The 20,319-nt window shown below is 36.0% G+C and overlaps 1 protein-coding gene across 1 annotated transcript in view; it reads left to right on the plus strand.

Annotated features, from left to right (window-relative positions):
* The window catches only part of IL1RAPL1 (interleukin 1 receptor accessory protein like 1), a 1,380,067-nt gene that overhangs the window by 1,309,297 nt on the left and 50,451 nt on the right, over window positions 1-20,319 (plus strand). The window contains exon 7 of the mRNA XM_055267893.2: window positions 19,776-19,908. Coding sequence (XP_055123868.1) covers window positions 19,776-19,908 — 133 coding nt within the window. The remainder of the gene's footprint in view (window positions 1-19,775; window positions 19,909-20,319) is intronic.

Consider the following 20,319-nt stretch of genomic DNA (forward strand, 5'->3'; position numbering starts at 1 on the left):
ATTCTGGTAAATGTAGTTTGACCTAGCAAGTTGGCACATTACAGAGCCAACACAATGTGTACTCTCAGAGATGGCAAGCCTTAGAGCCTACTAGAGTAAGGGTTCTGGGTAATCATTGTGCTTCATGAAGGTCCTGTCACTTGGTAGATAAGTGAAGGAAGTTATGTAGAAATCTGAGGGTGAGACCATGAAAATCAGTTTGTTTATCCTGTCAGTTGTTCTAAGGGCATTGCTGCCATCCCTGGGAACAAGGGGATTAGGAAATAATTGATTCAATTTGCCTCTCTACTACTTCCACCATTCTTAATAATAAAAGGAAATGACCAGTTTCTACTATTTTTTTCAGGCAATATTTTTATAAGATGAATGATCTTGATTATTACACTGAAAATAAAATGATCTCTCAGAATGTTCTGAAAACAGTTGTACAAATGGAAGTTACGGTGTTGGCTTAAAGAAGAGAACATAAATACTAATCACACTTCTTTAGCTGTACTAAAAGAGCTATAGAATGTAGCCTTATTTATTGTTATATAAACCTGTAAAACTTATCCAGCAAGTGACAGGACCTTCATCCTGTACCAAATCCCTGTTTTTGGAGTAAGATGCCAATGGAAATAGTGGAGCTAGTTTAAAATCAAACACCAGTTCAACCAAACTGATTTAAAATTTTCATTTGTGTTGGGGAAGCTCACGGTCTTTAAATATGGATGAGAAAGGTGTCTCTTAATAAGCAATAATACTTGCTTATGTCCTGTTAATGCTGTACTCCCAAAGATGATCATTAATCTATAATCTATACAACCGCACTTTTCTAAGGATGTTTAGAGTCACAGACCTGAACCTGACAGGGAAAGGTGTTTCTCCAAGAGCTTTTCTGTGACTACAGATTGTTGGAGAAAACAGGTAGTGAAGGAAGATGGCGCATGATCTGCTGCGCTACCATGAGGTAGAATATATGGTGATATTTTAAGGCTATATGTTTACTTTTGCCTAAATTATAAAAGCAATATTTTTATATTGTAAAAATTTAAATGTTGGAAAATGCTCATATAAAAAAGATAACAAAAGTAACTGAGATATGTCACAAGTTCTTTAAAGCTTCATCCATGGAGTCTTAAGAGGCTGTCTCCTACTTCAGATGAGAAAGTCAGGAAGCATATCTTTTGACTAAACAGTGATATAAAAAATACTAATTAAGCGACATTTCAGAATTGCAATTTTGAAATGATTTTTTGTTCTGCTCACAAGAATCGTAGTTATGTTTACTAACTTTATTCATTTTGTCTTAATATTTGCTATAGCTGTATTTTTACAGCTATAAAATAGCTGCCATGGGCATGGCCACGGCAAATGTAAGCTATCAGACTGACCAGGTTGATCACATCAATGAGGAATATTTTCATTAATCCAAGGTGGTGTTTGATTCAGAATGCTCATCGTATCAGCAACACTTGCCATCGACCATTAAATGTGAGGAATTCCAACAGTTAGCACCAAGGAGTTAACGATATGAAACATCATCCAGAACTGAATAAATGGCTTTACTCCTTCCTGTATCTTGGGCTCTGTGGAAGTTGTCAGGGTTTCCTGGAAAAGAGTTAGATATACCTATATAGATTAAATATACTAAAGGGCATTCCCCATAACAGTCAAGTGTTGGGGAAAAGGCAAGTTTATTCATATAACTACAGATAGAATACCAATAGTGTGAATGATTCCATAAGTATTTTAGGGAAAGTATTCATCTTTATGCAGTAAAATATATAAAGTGGTCATTTTCCTAAAGACAAGAAGACAGTTATTTTAATTGACTTCCACAACTTCCCACTTAGTTGCTAGTATTAAAAAATAAAATATCACCGCCATAAAGATTAATAGTCAGAAAATGGACTTCAGAAAATGATACACTTTCTTTAGGTAAGAAAGCAGTAAAGATATTCTCAAGTGATAACCTTTATTAGATGCTGGCAAGTCTGAAATGCTCCTCGACAATCTCTTTTATTGAACAAATCTTGAGAACTATAAACCTAGATCAGTGCCTTATAAGCCTTGCATAAGGCAGTTGTGATTAAAAACCAAGTGAAAAACTTCCCAATAGCTCACAGAAGAGTAATCAGTCTGTCTTAGTATTAGGGTGTGTGTATGTGTGTGTGTGTGTGTGTGTTTTAATGGGATACTGCTTAAGTATACAGGCCAGGAGTAAAGGTAACACCATGAGGGAGGATAAAGGCATAGAAAGTCAGATTGGGAACTCCAAAAGGAAAGAAAGAATTTTGAGGGTTGTCAGAGCTTCTCAAGAGATCACACGTTTAGAGACAATTCAAATACTTTTAAGCAATAATAACAAAAAAACTACTGAGCCTTTAGTTTCATGGTCAGAATGGGGGATCAAAGTCAGAATACCAGGATTAGTTTCAAGTGATTTTAAAGATACCAATATTAGAATGGACTGAGACGGGAGATACAGGTTGCAAAGAGAAATAACAAGCCCTCCTCAAGAACAAAAAGAACTCTGAGAGACATAGCTTTGGTCATAGACTAGAAATGAGAATAACAGTGATTTTTTTTTTTTTTTTTTTTTTTTTTTTTTTTTTTTTTTTGAGACAGAGTCTCGCTCTGTCGCCCAGGCTGGAATGCAGTGACGCTATCTCGGCTCACTGCAACCTCCGCCTCCTGGGTTCAAATGATTCTCCTGCCTCAGCCTCCCGAGTTGCTGGGATTACAGGTGCCTGCCACCACGCCTGGCTAATTTTTGTATTTTTAGTAGAGACAGGGTTTCACCATGTTGGCCAGGTTGGTCTTGAACTCCTGACCTCAAGTGATCCGCCCACCTCAACCTCCCAAAGCACTGGGATTACAGGCGTGAGCCACCACACCTGGCCAACAGTGAATTTTTTAAGTACTGAAAATATCTATGAATGCTACCAACTTCTGAAACTCTTCCTGATTAACTCAGCACAGAAAATTCCCTCTCATTTGGAGCTTCAATTGTTCAAACTGCTTCCATGGCAGTTCAAACTGCTATGTCTCCTTCTATCAAATGGGGACAACAAAGCCAGGCTTCATGGTCTATTTTAGGCTCAGAAGCTGTCAGAAGCATTTTACTGAGCCACTATGAAGAAGAGACAAGCAGAGCAAACTTCTGCCTGAAAAACAAGCAGTTACACCGAGTACTTCTAATATAATGGTGACTAACAAAAATCCTTCTAGGCAGAAAAGGAGAAAACACAAAACAGTGAGTTCACTGTTACACCTTAAATAATGAACAACATGCATTAGCCATCATGATTTCCTGCACTTGCCACGTTATAAGCTTATAAAACTTCCTAAAAATATTTCATTAACTTTGAAAACTAATAAATCTAGTGATTACAATTTATATTTTTAAAAACGTAAGAAAAGCAGCCTTTGTGCATAAGACCTTGAGTGTCAAGAAAGTTTAGAGAGGATAACAACTCATTAAAATGTACAGTGAATCATAAAATTCAATTTGAATTGAATCTTCCATTTTGGCCCAACCTATCCATGTAAAAACCAGCAAAACGAATCATTCTAAGTCACAAGCTGCTATATGTGTTTTAGAACAGATACTATTTACTATATTACTCCTAAATAAACCAAGGTCTAAGTAAATGGTTTCTAGCTTTTCTCTAGTTAAGCTAAAAGTTCTTTCTTAAAAGGAAACTCATTCTAATTCATATTTTTCTTCTCGAAGAGGGAGCTTATATTTTTCTGTTTCTGCACCTTGAACATGAGTATTGTGGGAAAGTATTAGGGGATTAGCAGGAGATAAACGTGGTTTTTGTCTTCACCACTAAGTGGATCAAATTAGTGGGTATGTGGCCATGATTTTATTCTGCCACACTACGACCTGTGAGACAAGGTGGAAAAAGTAGATTCTAGAGGCACTGATGGATACAGGCTAAACTGGGTAACAAGGATACCCCAAAATGTAATGTCTTTGATCAAATTGAAGTATATTTGTCTCGATAAATAAACCAGTAGCTAGCAGCCCCAGACCAGTCAGGTGATTCCGTTCAATTAAGTCATTCAGGGACTCAAGTCCCTTATATATTGTTGCTCCCCATTTTTTCCTCATATTTCTGGTAGAAGCCAGTTCACTGATACATCTGCTTTCCAGTCTGCAGGAAAGGGAAAAATAAACTCCAGGGCATGTGGCTTTATCATAAAGGAAATGACCAGGAAATTGCACACATCACTTCTTCATACATCTAGTTGACCTGGTCTCAGGCACATGGCCACATTTAGCTGCAAGAGAAGCTAAGAAATGTGGTCTATAACTGGGTAGCCACGTGCTTACCTAAAATTCTAGGGACTATACTACTAAAAGGAAGAAAGGACTAATAGACACTGGGACACATTTAGTGGTCTGTGCCTCAAGAGGTATCAGCCAGGGTTTGGAGATGACATATTAAGCACAAAAAAGATAAGGCAATGTATGGACAGGGTCTGTTCAAGAGAATCACAACTTACATGTAACAGTGGTGGTCACTTACATTTGAATAAACCTCTAGGGGTATTTCACTTTCACCACCACTAATTTTCTTTACTTTCCTCCTTCTTTCATTTTTCTTTGTCTTGCTCCTCCTTTTCATATTCCAATTTTCCCCCCGTATTTTTCCTTTTTGTTTCAACTGCTTATGATACTGAGGTCTAAAGAATTTAGTGAGTAATGACCACAGATACATGCTTTCTTTATGCATTTTTAATGGCTAATTTAAATATACTTGGAGGCTAAAAGTGCAATAATTTGCTTTAAATGCGTAGGACTCTGGAAAGATGAGAAAGCACTGTAAGAGTTAAAGAAATCAAGAAAGGATTTGGAATAGTGACTATGTAATTAAAAGAGCAGAAATAAAGGATGTGCCTTATCAAGATATAATCACAAATATTTGAGGATAAAAAGACCTCTGTATTAAAACCTAAAGATATCTGCATTACAAAAAAATGTTCACTTTGTGGATGACTTGAAAAACTTTCGAAATGAGTAAAATTATAAGCAGATCTGATGTTTTTGTCAGAAAGCAAATCACGAGGTACTTCTTCCATCCACTCCACTCAAGGGTAACGATGGCTGTACTTTCTGCCCTTCATCATCACCAGGAGTTTCTGAGTAGCCTTTTAGAGCAAATCAGTTTCCTGGCAGGTGAGTAATTTCTACTGTATAGTCATCATTTTCCTGCATCATTTATCTAAGACCCATCTTCTCAACACTCAGGTGCAACATCACACCTTCCCAGGAGTGAGGTCATCAAGTGCATCTGGGTGTTAACAGATGTTTGATGTTAACAAGAGGGACACCCCCTCTTCTGGCTGGTGTCCACCGATTGTTCTAGACACCATGAACTTTTGTTTCATGCAGGTAGAAAACAGCCATCAAGAGCTAAAATTTGAGCCCTTACAAGAATCTTTTTACTACCCAGCACAATGTGGTAATAATATTCCCATTTTTCAGGCCCTTTTCCTTCAAGTGAATAAGATTTCCTCTCTATTCTAGAGGCGCCATGCTACTGCCTCTCTATATTTTATTACTGTGGTAAATCCCCCAGCAGCTTATTCCAAGTTCACTGTGCAGCCCTCTGATTCCTGAAAGGCATAATTTGGCCTAACTTGATATATATATATATACTATATATCATCACTTACAGTAAAGTTTGTCCCATACTACTACTACTACTACTAATTGCTAACAATGAGTGAGCACTCACCATGGGTACTATAAATGTATATTAACTTAATTAACTCCAAGTCATTTGTTGTTACTTAAATTCTCTTATAATCTATTGATCAAACAATTGAGTTGCTTTGTTCCTAAAAGCTACAAAAATATATAGTAATGTAGTATAAAATCTATTTTCATAAAGAAATCTGACACTACAGCTGAATTATGGTTAGCAAATTTAAAATTCATACCTTGTTTTCCTCTTGTGATTTTGTCTCCTTGAAATTTGAACAGATGTTGTTATATCTTGCAGCAATCACATCCTCAACTATGAGCTTAATATAACGTACCCCTTTCATTACTTTTCCTTTCTTTTAGAATTCTTAGATAAATCTCTGATTTCCAAAGAACTATCTGTGCTTTGATATTGGCAACGATTATCTGCTGTAGGTCCTAGTACTTATTTAGTTAAAAGATCTTAATGAAGTTCCAAGGAACTTCATTTGTCTCCGTGTGTGTGTGTGTGTGTGTGTGTGTGTGTGTGTGTGTGTGTGAGAGAGAGAGAGAGAGAGAGACAGAGAGAGACAAAGAAATTCTTCTCTTTTTTCATTTCTGAATAAAGCTTTCTAGAAGAGCCATTCAGTGTAACTAATGACAAAAGATAAATATGTTTTGTAAGCCACTTTGCTTTTATCTTAAATGGGGAGTCTTTGGCAAAACATTTATCTTTACCGTGACCGTAGAGTAATTTTAATATACATGATTAATGGTGCAAATGAAATTAAAATCCCCCTACTATTCAACATCTTACTTAAGAACAAAATGCTATTTCCTAATTGCAAAGAGTAAAATGTCTGGATGTTGATGCTTTTTAATTAGAGGAGAATTTTCTTTTTAATTAAAAAAAGAGCTTTTTTATTTTTCAATAAGTTAGAGAGTGTCCTCTAGTGGAGAGAGAGACTGATCTCGTAGTTTTAGAAATGGCTGTATGATACCCAGTTAGAACTGTGCTCCACTTAGCTGATTGGAATCTACTGGGTGAAGGGAAAAAGTATTGTTTCTCCTCTAAGACAATCAAATCGTGGCCTAGTTAAAAGGCTGCAGTGTGACAAGCATTGTTCTCATTTTAGATAGGAATGATTTTTTATGATCAATTTTACAGCGCTTCCTTCTGAACCTGGTGAGATTGAGCTGACTGTGCACCTTTCTGCCAAAAAGGAGGCAGAAGCATTTAGTGCAATTTACTGTGGCTTTTACAGATACCAACTTGAGGCAGCAAGAATACCATTATCTTCAGGACTACAGCCCTGGCTGACTGATATATTTGATGTGTGCAGATCCCTCGGCCATAGCTTAAATTTGTTTCTTTTATTACTTGAAGGAAAACAAAGAAACAAAATTGAGAGACAAATTAAATAAAGGTCTCTCTTCTCCTTAACTTGTGGAATTCTAATGCTAATTTCCTGTATTTCTGGTTAAATGTGGTAAGCAGCCTTAGCTCTATCACTTGTGTATCAGAGATGAGAGGTGGAGGAGTTTTTTCAATATCTAAATGGAAGAGGGTACGGAAGAGCTGTGGTGGTTGGCTCTCTGAATCACATACTAGAATTGCCTTATCAGAAATTGCTTATTACAGCAAATTAGAGACTGAAAGAAAAGAACGATAGTTGCTCTTGATAACAAGCTAAATAGCTTGGACTTAAATAAAGATAAAAATTTTATTGCTGATTCTTTTAATTTTTATTATTTAAGTTCTGGGATACATGTGCAGAATGTGCAGGTTTGTTGCATAGGTATACATGTGCCATGGTGGTTTGCTGCACCTATCAACCCGTAATCTAGGTTTTAAGCCCCGCATGCATTAGGTATTTATCCTAATGCTCTCCCTCCCATTGCCCCCAACCCCAACAGGCCCCAGTGTGTGATGTTCCCCTCCCTATTCCATGTGTTCTCATTTTTCAACTCACACTTATCAGTGAGAACATGCAGTGTTTGGTTTTCTGTTCCTGTGTTAGTTTGCTGAGGATGATGGCTTCCAGCTTCATCCATGTCCCTGCAGAGGACATGATCTCATTCTTTTTTTATGGCTGCATAGTATTCCATGGTGTATATGTGCCACATTTTCTTTATCCAGTCTATCATTGATGGGCATTTGGGTTGGTTCCAAGTCTTTGCTATTGTAAATAGTGCTGCAATACACACATATGGGTGCGTGCATCTTTATAGTAGAATGATTTATAATGCTTTGGGTATATACCCAGTAATGGGATTGCTGGGTCAAATGGTATTTCTGGTTCTAGATCCTTGAGGAATCGCCACCCTGTCTTCCACAATGGTTGAACTAATTTACACTCCCACCAACAGAGTGAAAGCATTCCTATTTCTCCACAGCCTAGCCAGCATCTATTGTTTCCTGACTACTTAACAATCACCATTCTGAATGGTATGAGATGGTTTTGATTTGCATTTCTCTAATGATCAGTGATAATGAGCTTTTTTTCATGTTTGTTGACTGCATAAATGTCTTCTTTTGAGAAGTGTCTGTTCATATCCTTTGCCCACTTTTTGATGGGTTTTTTTTTTTCTTGTAAATTTGTTTAAGTTCCTTGTAGATTCTGGATATTAGAACTTTGTCAGATGGGTAGATTGAACTTTCTGCCATTCTGTAGGTTGCCTGTTCACTCTAATACTAGTTTCTTTTGTTGTGCAGAAGCTCTTTAGTTTAATTAGATCCCATTTGTCAATTTTGGCTTTTTTTGCAATTGCTTTGGTGTTTTAGTCATGAAGTCTTTGCCCATGCCTATGTCCTGAATGATACTGCTAGGTTTTCTTCTAGGGGTTTTATGGTTTTGGGTTTTACATTTAAGTCTTTAATCCATCTTGAGTTGATTTTTGTATAAAAGTGTGAGGAAGGGGTCCAGTTTCAGTTTTCTGCATATGGCTAGCCAGTTTTCCTAGCACCATTTAGTAAACAGGGAATCCTTTCCCCATTACTTGTTGCTGATTCTTATATTTGAAAAAAAGGGGCATAAGGAGAGTGTTCATAAAATCCTTCAGTAATCCAACAAATGTCAGAACCATAATGAGCAATAAGGCAAATATCATATTCCTTTTTATAGATAATTTTCAGAAACATGTATAGTCCTGACTCTCACACAGACGGAAGAATGAATACATGTTAAAAAATTTTTTGCTCATGTGATGTGAGGGGACCAAGCAGATGTTATGACCAGTTCAAAGGAAATATCAAAGCAGCAGATTTACACAGATTAAAGAAATGTTGAGATGAATCGTAAATGGAGACAAAATTGTTTTTTTCCCCAGGTATTAGGGGGGATAGGAGAGGTGAGTCAATTAAATCACTATCAGACAGGAGAGAATTTGTACCCCTATCAGTGTCCTACATTTTACAGAGTCAAAATATAGTTCAAAGACAGTAAAAAAAGCCTTTGGGAGGCCGAGGCAGGTGAATCACGAGGTCAGGAGATCGAGACCATCCTGGCTAACACGGTGAAACCCCATCTCTACTAAAAATACAAAAAATTAGCCGGGCGTCATGGCAGGCACCTGTAGTCCCAGCTACTTGGGAGGCTGAGACAGGAGAATGGCGTGAACCCGGGAGGCGGAGCTTGCAGTGAGCCCAGATCGCGCCACTGCACTCCAGCCTGGGCGACAGAGCGAGACTCCGTCTCAAAAAAAAATAAATAAATAAATAAAACAGTAAAAAAGCAAGAATCCAATAATCTGGAAGGGTGTGCCATAGACCAATGAGTAGTTTTCCAATGAAAGATAATTTCTTTCTACATAACTTTGTATATATATATATATTTCTGTAGCTTGGTTGGGTTGCCAGTGACCCAGTTTTATATCCTACTTTCTTGTCTACACCAGCTACACTACCTACAACTGCCATTATCGTGAACCCTCTTTCTCTTTCCTCTTCTCCAGCCTCCCTGTCCTTGCTTCCTGCTTACAGGACCTGCCCTAATATTTTTCAATTTTGTTGCTTTTCTGAGCCCCAGTTCCACTTTAAACAAATTCCAAGGTAAAAACAAATTGTTCTGGACAGTTAACTGTAATCACTTGCATGAAAAATCACCTGAGGGTGCTTGTTAAAAATTCAAATCCCTGGAACTCTCCAGACTTGACTTGCTGAATCTAAATCTGGTGGGGGTTGGAGGTAAATTTTTTGACAATAAATTTGGAACTCACTGACTTAAGTAAAATAAGAAAAAAACATAACATCTAAGCCATATGACTCTAAGCTAAATGACGCTGTAGAATATATGGGAGTATAAAATAAAAACTGATATGAAAGTTAGTGGAAATACGCAAGAAAAAGCAAAGTTCATGGTAGCATTAGTAATTGCTAGTAATAACTTTCCCTAAAGTTCCTATCACAATCTAGCACTAATTATTTTCAAGTTGAATATCTGGAATGTCAATCTATTAATTTTTTAATGTCCATTCTAGATGCTATGCTAAGTGAGTTTTAAAATTATTTTTCCTTTTTAATTGAAAGCATACCCAGACACACATTAAATAAACACAAAAAATAAAAATTCATAATCATTCTGTTTTTTCTTTGTATCACTTTCCCTTCTACTGAATTTTACTAATTAGAAATTTAAATCTTTTAATTTTGAACTTTATTTCTAGACTTCAATTTTAAGAAATTATTTTTCCTCCACATATTTATAAAAAATATATGCTTTCTCCTATATAGTATATTTGTTTCGTAGTAATATTTAACTCTAATGAATCCCACATTTATTTTTCTATATTATATGAAACTAATTTTTGTTTTCAGAACATAATGCAATTCTGATAACTCATTGCCTGGAGTTACATCTGGTACCATATCTGAGCATTACAATTGACTTCAAAGAGCTGTATCACTGCCTGCGGGACAAACATGATGTTGTTTTTTTATAATTGTTTTAAAATATATTTTGCTCTTTGTTTAGACCAACAACATAATGTCCAGATCTATCATCATTACACTTTAGTATAGTTGTTGACGATATCCACCTACTTAAATTTCTAAATAAATATAGAATTATTTTGTTGAGTTCTACATCTGATTGGACTTTTGTTATCATTAGCATTACATCTGTTTAATTGTTTGTTTATTGCTAGTATAAACAGGATCTCTTCTATTTTCTAATTAGTAGCTGTAGAAATCGTGGATGATAATGATTTCTAAATATCATAGACCATAACTAACTACAGAGTTTCTTCTTAAGGCCAGCAAAACTACGATAAAAATCAATGTCTCTTAGAGAATAAGATTAAAAAAATGTAAATCACATTAACTATAGCTAAACTATAAGTACATTAAGTTGCTACAAATCATGTAGTTTAAAAAAACCCCTCAAATTTGCCAGATTTGCAGACTTACCCCACTAAGGAAAACTGGCTTTCTTCTGAATTGCCTTCATCAATTATTTATTGCCGCAGGGTTGCAATAGGCTGAGGTAGATGCTCTTATAGAGCATCTAATATTTCGTATTAGGCAGATAGTGTTTCATTGTAAAATTTCAAGCCTTGTGCCTGTAATCACAACTACTCAGGAGAGGGGAAGATCCCTTGAGCCCAGGAGTTCAAGACCAGGCTGGGTAACATAGCAAGACCCCATTTCAAAAAATATATATATAAGCAAGCTTTTAATAATTTTAGAATCTATACTCTTAAGACCCACATTCTCTCTTGGTTTTATTTTGCGTATTCTCTTTTGAGTTTCTTAAGGGTATTTTTGTCTGGACCTAAAGTTCTATCCAAATATATTGAAAAAAAATGGGTAGCCCCTCCTTTGAGAATTACCACATAGACTCCGTTTGATCTATAGGATAGCGAGTCTTATTTTTACATGATTATATTTTGTTTAAAATAACTCGAACTATACAGAATTTTATATTTTGGAATACCAATACAAAAGAATGTTATATCAAAAGGACAAATTTTAAAATTTTGCTAGTAAGTGATTACAATATATGTCTTAGATTTGAATATTTGAAATAACTCTTTTTAAAAAGTCAAAATATAGGGCTTTTTAATTGGTTAAGTATGCAATCAGATTATCTTCAAACAATGTTTTTATTGAAATTGGTTCAATATATGAAGCCTTTATTTGGCAATTTTCATCTCTATGCACTTTCCAAATGTTAACTAATTAATCTGCTTGACAATATTCCATTAAACAGTTGTACACATTTTATGTTCATATACTCCTATAAACTTTAATAATAATAATAATGCTTTTATCAGCTTTTTAAAACATCTCATTGCTTTGTTATGTCCTATTGCATTAGTAAAACTTCTAAAACATTATCATATTAAAATAATGCTGGCCAGGTGCAGTGGCTCATGCCTGTAATCCCAGCACTTTGGGAGGCCAAGGTGGGAGGATTGCTTAAGCCCAGAAGTTTGAGACTAGCCTGGGCAACATAGGGAGACCATGTCTCTATTTAAAAATAAAATAAAAAATTAGCTAGGCACACCAGCCTGGGTGACAAAGCTAGACCCTGTCTCAAAAAATTAGCCAGGCATGGTTACACATGCCTGTAGTTCCAGCTACCCAGGAGGATGAGGTGAGAGGATTGCTTGAGCTCGGGAGGTTGAAGCTGCAGTGAACCGTGATTGTTTCACTGCACTCCAGCCTGAGCAACAGAGTGAGACCCTATCTCAAAACAAACAAACAAACAACTGAAAAGAATGCTAGTAGGCACGTTTCTATATACCAACAACATCCAAGCCGAGTGCCAAATCAAGAATGCAATCCCATTCACAATAGCCACAAAAAAATAAAATAAAATGCCTAGAAATACAGCCAGCCAGGAGCGTGAAAGATCTCTACAACAAAAATTACAAAACACTGCTGAAAGAAATCAGTGATGACACAAATGGAAGAACATTCCACACTCATAGATAAAAATAATCAATATTGTTAAAATGGACACATACTGCCCAAAACAATTTAAAGATTCAGTGCTATTATTAAAAAGTCAAAACAGATGCTGGCAAGGTTCTGAAGACAAGGGAACACTTATATACTGCTGGTGGGAATGTAAATTAGTTCAGCCACTGTAGAAAGCAGTTTGATGATTTCTCAAAGAACTCAGAGCTACCATTGGACCCAGCATCCCATTATTGGGTATATACCCAAAGGAATATAATTTTTTTTTTACCATAAATACACATGCGTGTGTATGTTCATTGCAGCACTATTCACAATAGCAGACATGGAATCAACCTAAATGCACATCAGTGGTAGACTAGATAAAGAAAACGTGGTTTATATACACCATGGAATACTATGCAGCCATCAAAAAGAATGATATCATGTCCTTTGCAGCAACATGGATGGAGCGAGAGACCATTATTGTAAATGAAGGGAAAGAAAAGCAAATACCACATGTTCTCACTTATAAGTGGAAGCTAAACATTGAGTACACAATACAGGTATACTTGAGGGTGGAGGGTAGAGGGTGAGAGGAGGCTGCGAACAGAAAAACTACCTACCAGATACCATGCTTATAACCTGGGTGATGAAATAATCTGTACACCAAACCCCCGTGACATATAATTTACCTATATAACAAACCTGCACATGTACCCCTGAAATGAAAGTAAAAATTTGAAAAAAAAAATAATGCTTGTAGGCATATTTCTATTGAATTTAAAGGAGATGATACTGTGAGTCCCATTGTATATTCTTGTTTAACATGTTTACTTTTAAATATTCAGAATTAAATATTCTCAGTATTTCCTAATAAAGCAAGCCTCCAATAATTTAGTTCCTAAAAATTGCCAAGTAAAAATATAGTCTGATTTTATAATCATACATTTTATAAATCATTTTATAAATTCATTATAGTGTTTATAACACAAAAGTAGGTAAATAAAGCATTTTAGGTATGATGTTGACAATTACATGCTACAATCCAATGAGAAGCCTTTTTATCTTGATAATGTTTTCATAATTTTGAACAGTACTGGTGATTAGCAAAATAGCTATATTTAATAATAAAATTTGGGTTTAATATGAATGTTAGGGACCACAAAGAGATCCTACTTCACTCTCACTAGGATGGCTATAATCAAAGCAACAGATACTAAGAAGCGTTGACAAGCCTGTGGAGAAACTGGAATCTTCATACATTGCTGGCAGGAATGTAAAATGGCACAGCCACTTTGAAAACCAGTTTGTTATTTCTTCAAATATTTAAACATAAGATTCTCTTATGGCCTAGCAACATCACTCCTAGGTATATACCCAAGAAAAATGAAAACATATGTCCACACAAAAACTTAGCAGCAGTATTCACAATAGCCAAAAAGTAGAAACAACCCAAATGTTCATCAGCTGATGAATGAACAAAATCAACATATGGGATATATTCACACAATGGGATGTTATTGATACATGCTGTAACATGAATAAACCTTGAAAACATTAAACTAAGCAAAAGAAACCAGACATAAAAGACAATAATATTGTATGATTCCATTTATACCAGATGTCCATAGAGACAGAAAGTAGAAGTAGATTCGTGGTTGCTAGGGGCTAAAATGGGGAGTGGCTGCCAATTGGTACAGGGTTCCTTTTTGGGGTGATAAAAGTGTCCTAAAATTGATTGTGGTTCTGATTGTACAATTCTGTGCATATACAGAAAACCATGGAATTGTACAAATTCATGATATGTGAATTTTGTCTCAATAAAGCTATTAAAATATGCATACTATGTATGTAAAAAATAATTTTATAGACAGTAGCATCTGGTAAATGTTTAACACTTGGCTCTCTAAATGTAGTTCTGCCAAGAATACAGTTGATATTTTTGTTTACATTAGCTAATAAAACAATGGAGGTGCATATCAGAACTTTACTCATTCATCAATGATGTAAATGAGTTCTTTGCTGAATCAAATTTTAGTAGGAGAATATTTTCTTGACGTTTGTGCTATTCCCAATATGGCAGCTATAGACACAACACACTTTTAATTTAACCTGCATTATTAACATTTTCCCCATCATGTTTTAAGTACAGTCAGTCAACAGAACAATAAATCATAGCCTGATTTGTAGTATTTGCCAATGTATGGGGTAAATACTCCCCCTATAGTCTTTTTCAAGCTACCAACATAATGTCATTAAACATATAGTGGAGAAGAGATGTGCAGTAGTACACTATTCTATAGTATTTCTACCATATGGATACTATGGCTGTAAACAATCTCAAAAGATGAATGAATGGTAAAATGTAGCAAAATAATTTGGAAGTTTTGAGTATCTGTTTTTTTTTTTTAATTTTTTTTTTGTATTTCCATAATTTAATTTTCAACGACTGTGCTTAACAGCCTGCTCACAGAATTTCTGAAAATGTGGTAACTTGACTTTTGCAGGCTGGTATGGAATCATACCACTGAAATAATACCTGAATGAGGAGGCTCTGTACTTACAATGTGAAGCCTAGTTTACACGACAGATTTGGCCTGTGGAGACATGTAGACATGTAGCCTTTAATTAATGAAGCTTTAAAAAAAGGGAAACAAGGTAAAATGAAAGTTCAAAAGATATTAAGTAGGTTATTCATTAATTTGAGATGATGTATTGAGTTCTTAATATATTCAAGATGCTGTAATGGGTCCTGGTAATACGAAGGTAAATAAAGATATAATTTCTGCCTTTGGGGAATGCATAGTCAAGTTGCTGGGCTAGGTATGTGAGCAAAGCAGATATTGAAAGGACTATATTATGATAAAACAGAAATATGTTCCAAAGTCGATGGAGAAAGGAGAAGAGAAGGAGGAAGAAAAATTAAATGAGTATTTTTTGAAAGTACAGGCCTGCATTTTGGAAGAAGTGTCATTTGAATTGGATTTAATGGATGAAGAGTGTATTAGGTGAAAATGAGAATTTAAAGCAAAGAATATAGTCTTAAATAAAATCAAGAGACTATAAAATGGAATATGAATGGGTGACTCCCAAAATTCAGATGCTAAAAACCTGCTGTGTAATTGGCATATCCTAGTTCATTGGCCCAAGGTACAAACACGGTCTCATCATTTATTACTTTCATAACTACTATTTGTCCTTTTTAATCCTTATTTGCCCTTATTCGGTGGACATACATCACTTACTCCTAAGCTCCACGAATTTCTATCAAGTCCTGGTTCTTATTCAGATTCAGAGGAAAGGATAATAGTCCTTCATTCCCACTTTCAAGCACAAGGTAATACACAGTTGGGGGGGTCCAACGTCACAGCTGACACAGGTGTGATTAATTACTTTTTCCAAATAAGTAGTCCCTGGTGAATCCAGCTTTTCTCCACAACACTAAGGCCCCAGGTTAGAGACCCAGGTGTGAGCTTGACCTCACCTGGCCTGCTCTCAGAATTGACTCCACTGGACTCCTAGTGTCTAGGCTGTGAGCAGAGCAATGCATCAGAAGGGAAGTGGTAACTTTGCTTAGCCACACAAATGTGTACAATTAAGAGAAACCACTGAAAAGCCTCTTCACAGAACAAAGCACTGCTCAAATGGACTTTCTGTTCTGCCTATATTGAGAAGCAGCTGGCAGTTCCCAGATCTCTTTCTCTTTCTGTGTGGGTGACACAGTCATATATGCACACACACACACACACACACATATATATATATACATATATATGTACACACACATATACATATATACACACATATATACACACACATATATATACACATATATACACATATATGTATACATATATATACATATCGAGAGAGAAAAAAATATATTTTCTGCCTTAACAGGATTCCTACTTAATGTCTGGTTTAAGAGGTTCCCTATTATCACATTTATAAAAAGCAGAGTGTTCTGTAGTTACTGCTACCACCTATGCTTTATCACTTTAAGAAATTATGTGGAAATAATCTGATCTTTGCAGTGCTTATTCCTTATGTGATCCCACAGTATTGTAACATTCTCAATCCTTGATTCTGTCTGATCCAATCTCAGGTTTGAAAATACAGTAAGATTGTTCTCTTTAGAATAGAGATGTGATTGCGTCAGTCTCCTATTTGAAATCTTTCCTCAACTTCCCATTGCCCTGAAATGGAAGTCTCATATTTTCCACATGCCATACATAGAACAGCACTGCTCCTGCTCTTGTGTCATCAGGGCCCCATTCTTCCCCTAATCTTCCCTCTACTTGCCCCTCGTCTACACTTCAGCTTCAGCCCCTTCAAAATTATTTTATTTTCCCCAAAGCTCCCAGGCTTTTTCTCACTCATGCTCTTTCCTCTCTGTCCAGAGTGTTTTTCCATTCTTCTCTCCACCCTCTTCTATTCCTTCCTTGAATTTCACTGTCTGACCCACAGCAAGCCCATCTCAAGACTGGTTAGAGTTCTCCTAGGTGTCCCCATAGCACTGTAGATGCACTCAGTACTGGAGCCCCAGGCAGGGTGGGGTAGTCAAAGAACAGGTGAACCAAGATGGCTGAGAAAGCAAATTACTTCTTACATGGGTGCAGGAGCCATTTTTTAGGTGTGGCAAGGTACCTGCCTGCCTGCAGGTAAAAGAAATGAATAATTATAAAATTATGAAAAATAAAAGTGATTAAGAATGAATTTCACAGTTGATGTCGGAAAGAAAGGAGGGTGATGTGAGACAGTAATTCAGGTTCCAATGAGGAGGTCAATCGGCCTCTCTGCTAAGGAATGTCAGATTCCTTATTTATGATTTTTAAGGTCCCATATTTACTAAAATTGTAATGGAAAATTAGGCAATACCTGGAGATTTCTATTTATGAGTTCCAGGCATTAAGTCCCACCTAAAAACTTAAACTTGGTCTTCTAAAAGACAGATGGTATAAATTATTAATATATACGTTTTTAAAACTGTAATACATCTTGATTCCATTAGCATATAATGTTAATCATCATACTAGGTAGTATTTTGAGACTTATTATTGAATTCGTGACTACCTTGGCACTATAACAGATAGTCCTGGTACAAAAAAAACCAAAACCAAAAACAAAAAACAGTGCTCTTATAAAAATGTAAACACAAAGAATATTTGATTTGAAACTGTTTTGTAATGTTGGTTGACACTTGCCGTAGAAATCTGCAATTGATTTCCAATCAATGGAATTGACATTTATTCATTTTGTAATGTAAATATTCTCTGAAGGAGAGGGAATTTTATACTAAAATATTTCTGTACAAAGATGAATAATAAAGAAACCTCCTTGGAGCCTCAGTTTGCCTCTTAAAAGTTTGTAGATATTTTCTGGACTTGCCTTATCTGGTCATCAGTGATGACTATTACATAAAAAATCCGGCTGGGCATGGTGGCTCACGCCTGTAATCCTAGCACTTTGGGAGGCCAAGGCGGGCAGATCACGAGGTCAGTAGTTCAAGACCAGCCTGGCCAGCATGGTGAAACCCCGTCTTTACTAAAAATACAAAAATAAATTAGTCGGGCGTGGTGGCACACGCCTGTAATCCCAGCTACTCCAGAGGCTGAGCAGGAGAATTGCTTAAACCCGGGAGGCAGAGGCTGCAGTGAGCCAAGATCGCATCACTGCATTTCAGCCTGGGCAACAGAGGAAGACTCCATCTCCAGGTTTAGGGGCGGGGGAGGAATCCAAGTCTGTGAGGAATCTCTTAGAGAACATGCAGACATAAGCTAAAATAGAGAAAGCTATATCATGCCATATTAGAAATATTAGAAGAGCAGTAATTTTCATGAATTATTCTTAAACAACGAACACAAGAGAATACGATTAATTTTATCCTATAAAAATTTTGTCATTGTGGAACTTGTAGAATTAAGTTACAGATACTCATGCCCTAGTTTAGAAAGATTACATCTAAGTGCATTCTGCTTTTCTCTATGTTTATGCTGTAGAATCTCTCATAAGCAAAATTTCAAGAAATATATACTATCAACTCATAGCTTAGCTCTGAGGCTTCCAGTACTTAAGAAACCTCCTTCCTTGCTACTTAGGATCGCAGAGTTCTCAGGGCCCTCTGGTAATATTCTTAAGTATCTATGGCTACCACAAATTGAGAGTTTGCTTACTTCAAATGCCAGCAAAGGTATCGCTTTTTCATTTTCAGCCCCTCGCGTGGTGCCCATCCCTGAGAGTTCCTTTGCCCCAATCCAGACTTACAAGACCCCATCTTATCCCTCAATTTCTGGTTCCATTTAGCAGTAGCAAGATCTTAAAACTAGTATCTACTGGAATATGTCAGTTCTGTAATGCTGACTGAAGCTTGAGTAAACCAGGTGCTTGTAAAGTGGCATGAAATATCCAGAAATAAACTTTACTTTCTACGGGCATTAAATTTACTTCCACCTTTTAGACAGAGACTTCAATTTACTTTATTAAATAATTGACCAATCTGTATTCACCACTAAAACATTCTAAGTAGCATATTGAAATAAACTAATCTTTACAGTAGTATAATTGATTTTACCTGTAAAGAAAATCCCAAATATTTATTGTCATGATTTTTGTTTTTTAATGTGTTTTTCTACCTGAGTATGTGTTAGCTAGCTTCTTTAATTCAAATGTTATTCTTTATGAATTAAAAATATTTTAATAGCATTCTCTTAGGAGCTCGCATTTATGGTTCCCTTTTCTTTGCAGCCAAAGATTTTCTATTTCCCACATTCAAGACTGAGAAACACCTTCTATCTGCCCTATAAAATCTTATAATTAGCAACGTTATGTACCCTTTGATATCATGCTTCAAGAAGGGCATATCACCTCTGTGGTATCCTTTGCAATCATTCATGACCTCAATCTAATCATGAGAAAACATCAGGCAAACCAAATGGGAAAAATGTTCTGTACAATAGCTGACCAGTCCTCTTGGAAATTTTACAAGTAACTCACATTCCATTAAACAAGCCATGTTGTCGAAAGCACACATTCTATCAATTTGACAAAGATTGAAAATCGCTGAAAAATTATTCTTTTAGAAAGATATTTTATTAAATCAATGAAAAGTGATCAAAATGTTACCTGTCAGTCTGCCTAAAATAAGTGTGAACAAATAGTTTTATAACACTTTTCCATCACTTCTCTCTGCAGGTGACTCTGCTAATCTAACCTGCAGAGCTTTCTTTGGGTACAGCGGAGATGTCAGTCCTTTAATTTACTGGATGAAAGGAGAAAAATTTATTGAAGATCTGGATGAAAATCGAGTTTGGGAAAGTGACATTAGGTAATTTTTTTTTTTAACTTGTACGGTCAAGATTAACATTTACTCCATTAGTGAATAGAATGTAAGCTGAAAGGATTTTTTGTTTTACTATTATCATAATAAAAATACTACAGTATTTAATGATAAAGAAGCAAAACACTGGTAAGAGACTTACTGTGGAATTACAAAACATGAATGCCATTTGCAAAGAATTTAAGAAAAATCACGAGGATTGTTTCATTAAGCCACATACTGAGTGCGGCTGGGGGTGGTGGTTCTCGCCTGTAATCCCAGCACTTTGGGAGGTCAGATTGGGCGGATTGTTTGAGGCCAAGAGTTTGAGACTAGCCTGGCCAACACAGAGAAACGTTGTCTCTACTAAAAATACAAAAATTAGCCAGGCATGGCGTTGCGTGCCTATCGTCCCGGCTA

This window comes from Symphalangus syndactylus, chromosome X, assembly GCF_028878055.3.
Source record: "Symphalangus syndactylus isolate Jambi chromosome X, NHGRI_mSymSyn1-v2.1_pri, whole genome shotgun sequence".
NCBI lineage: Eukaryota > Metazoa > Chordata > Mammalia > Primates > Hylobatidae > Symphalangus > Symphalangus syndactylus.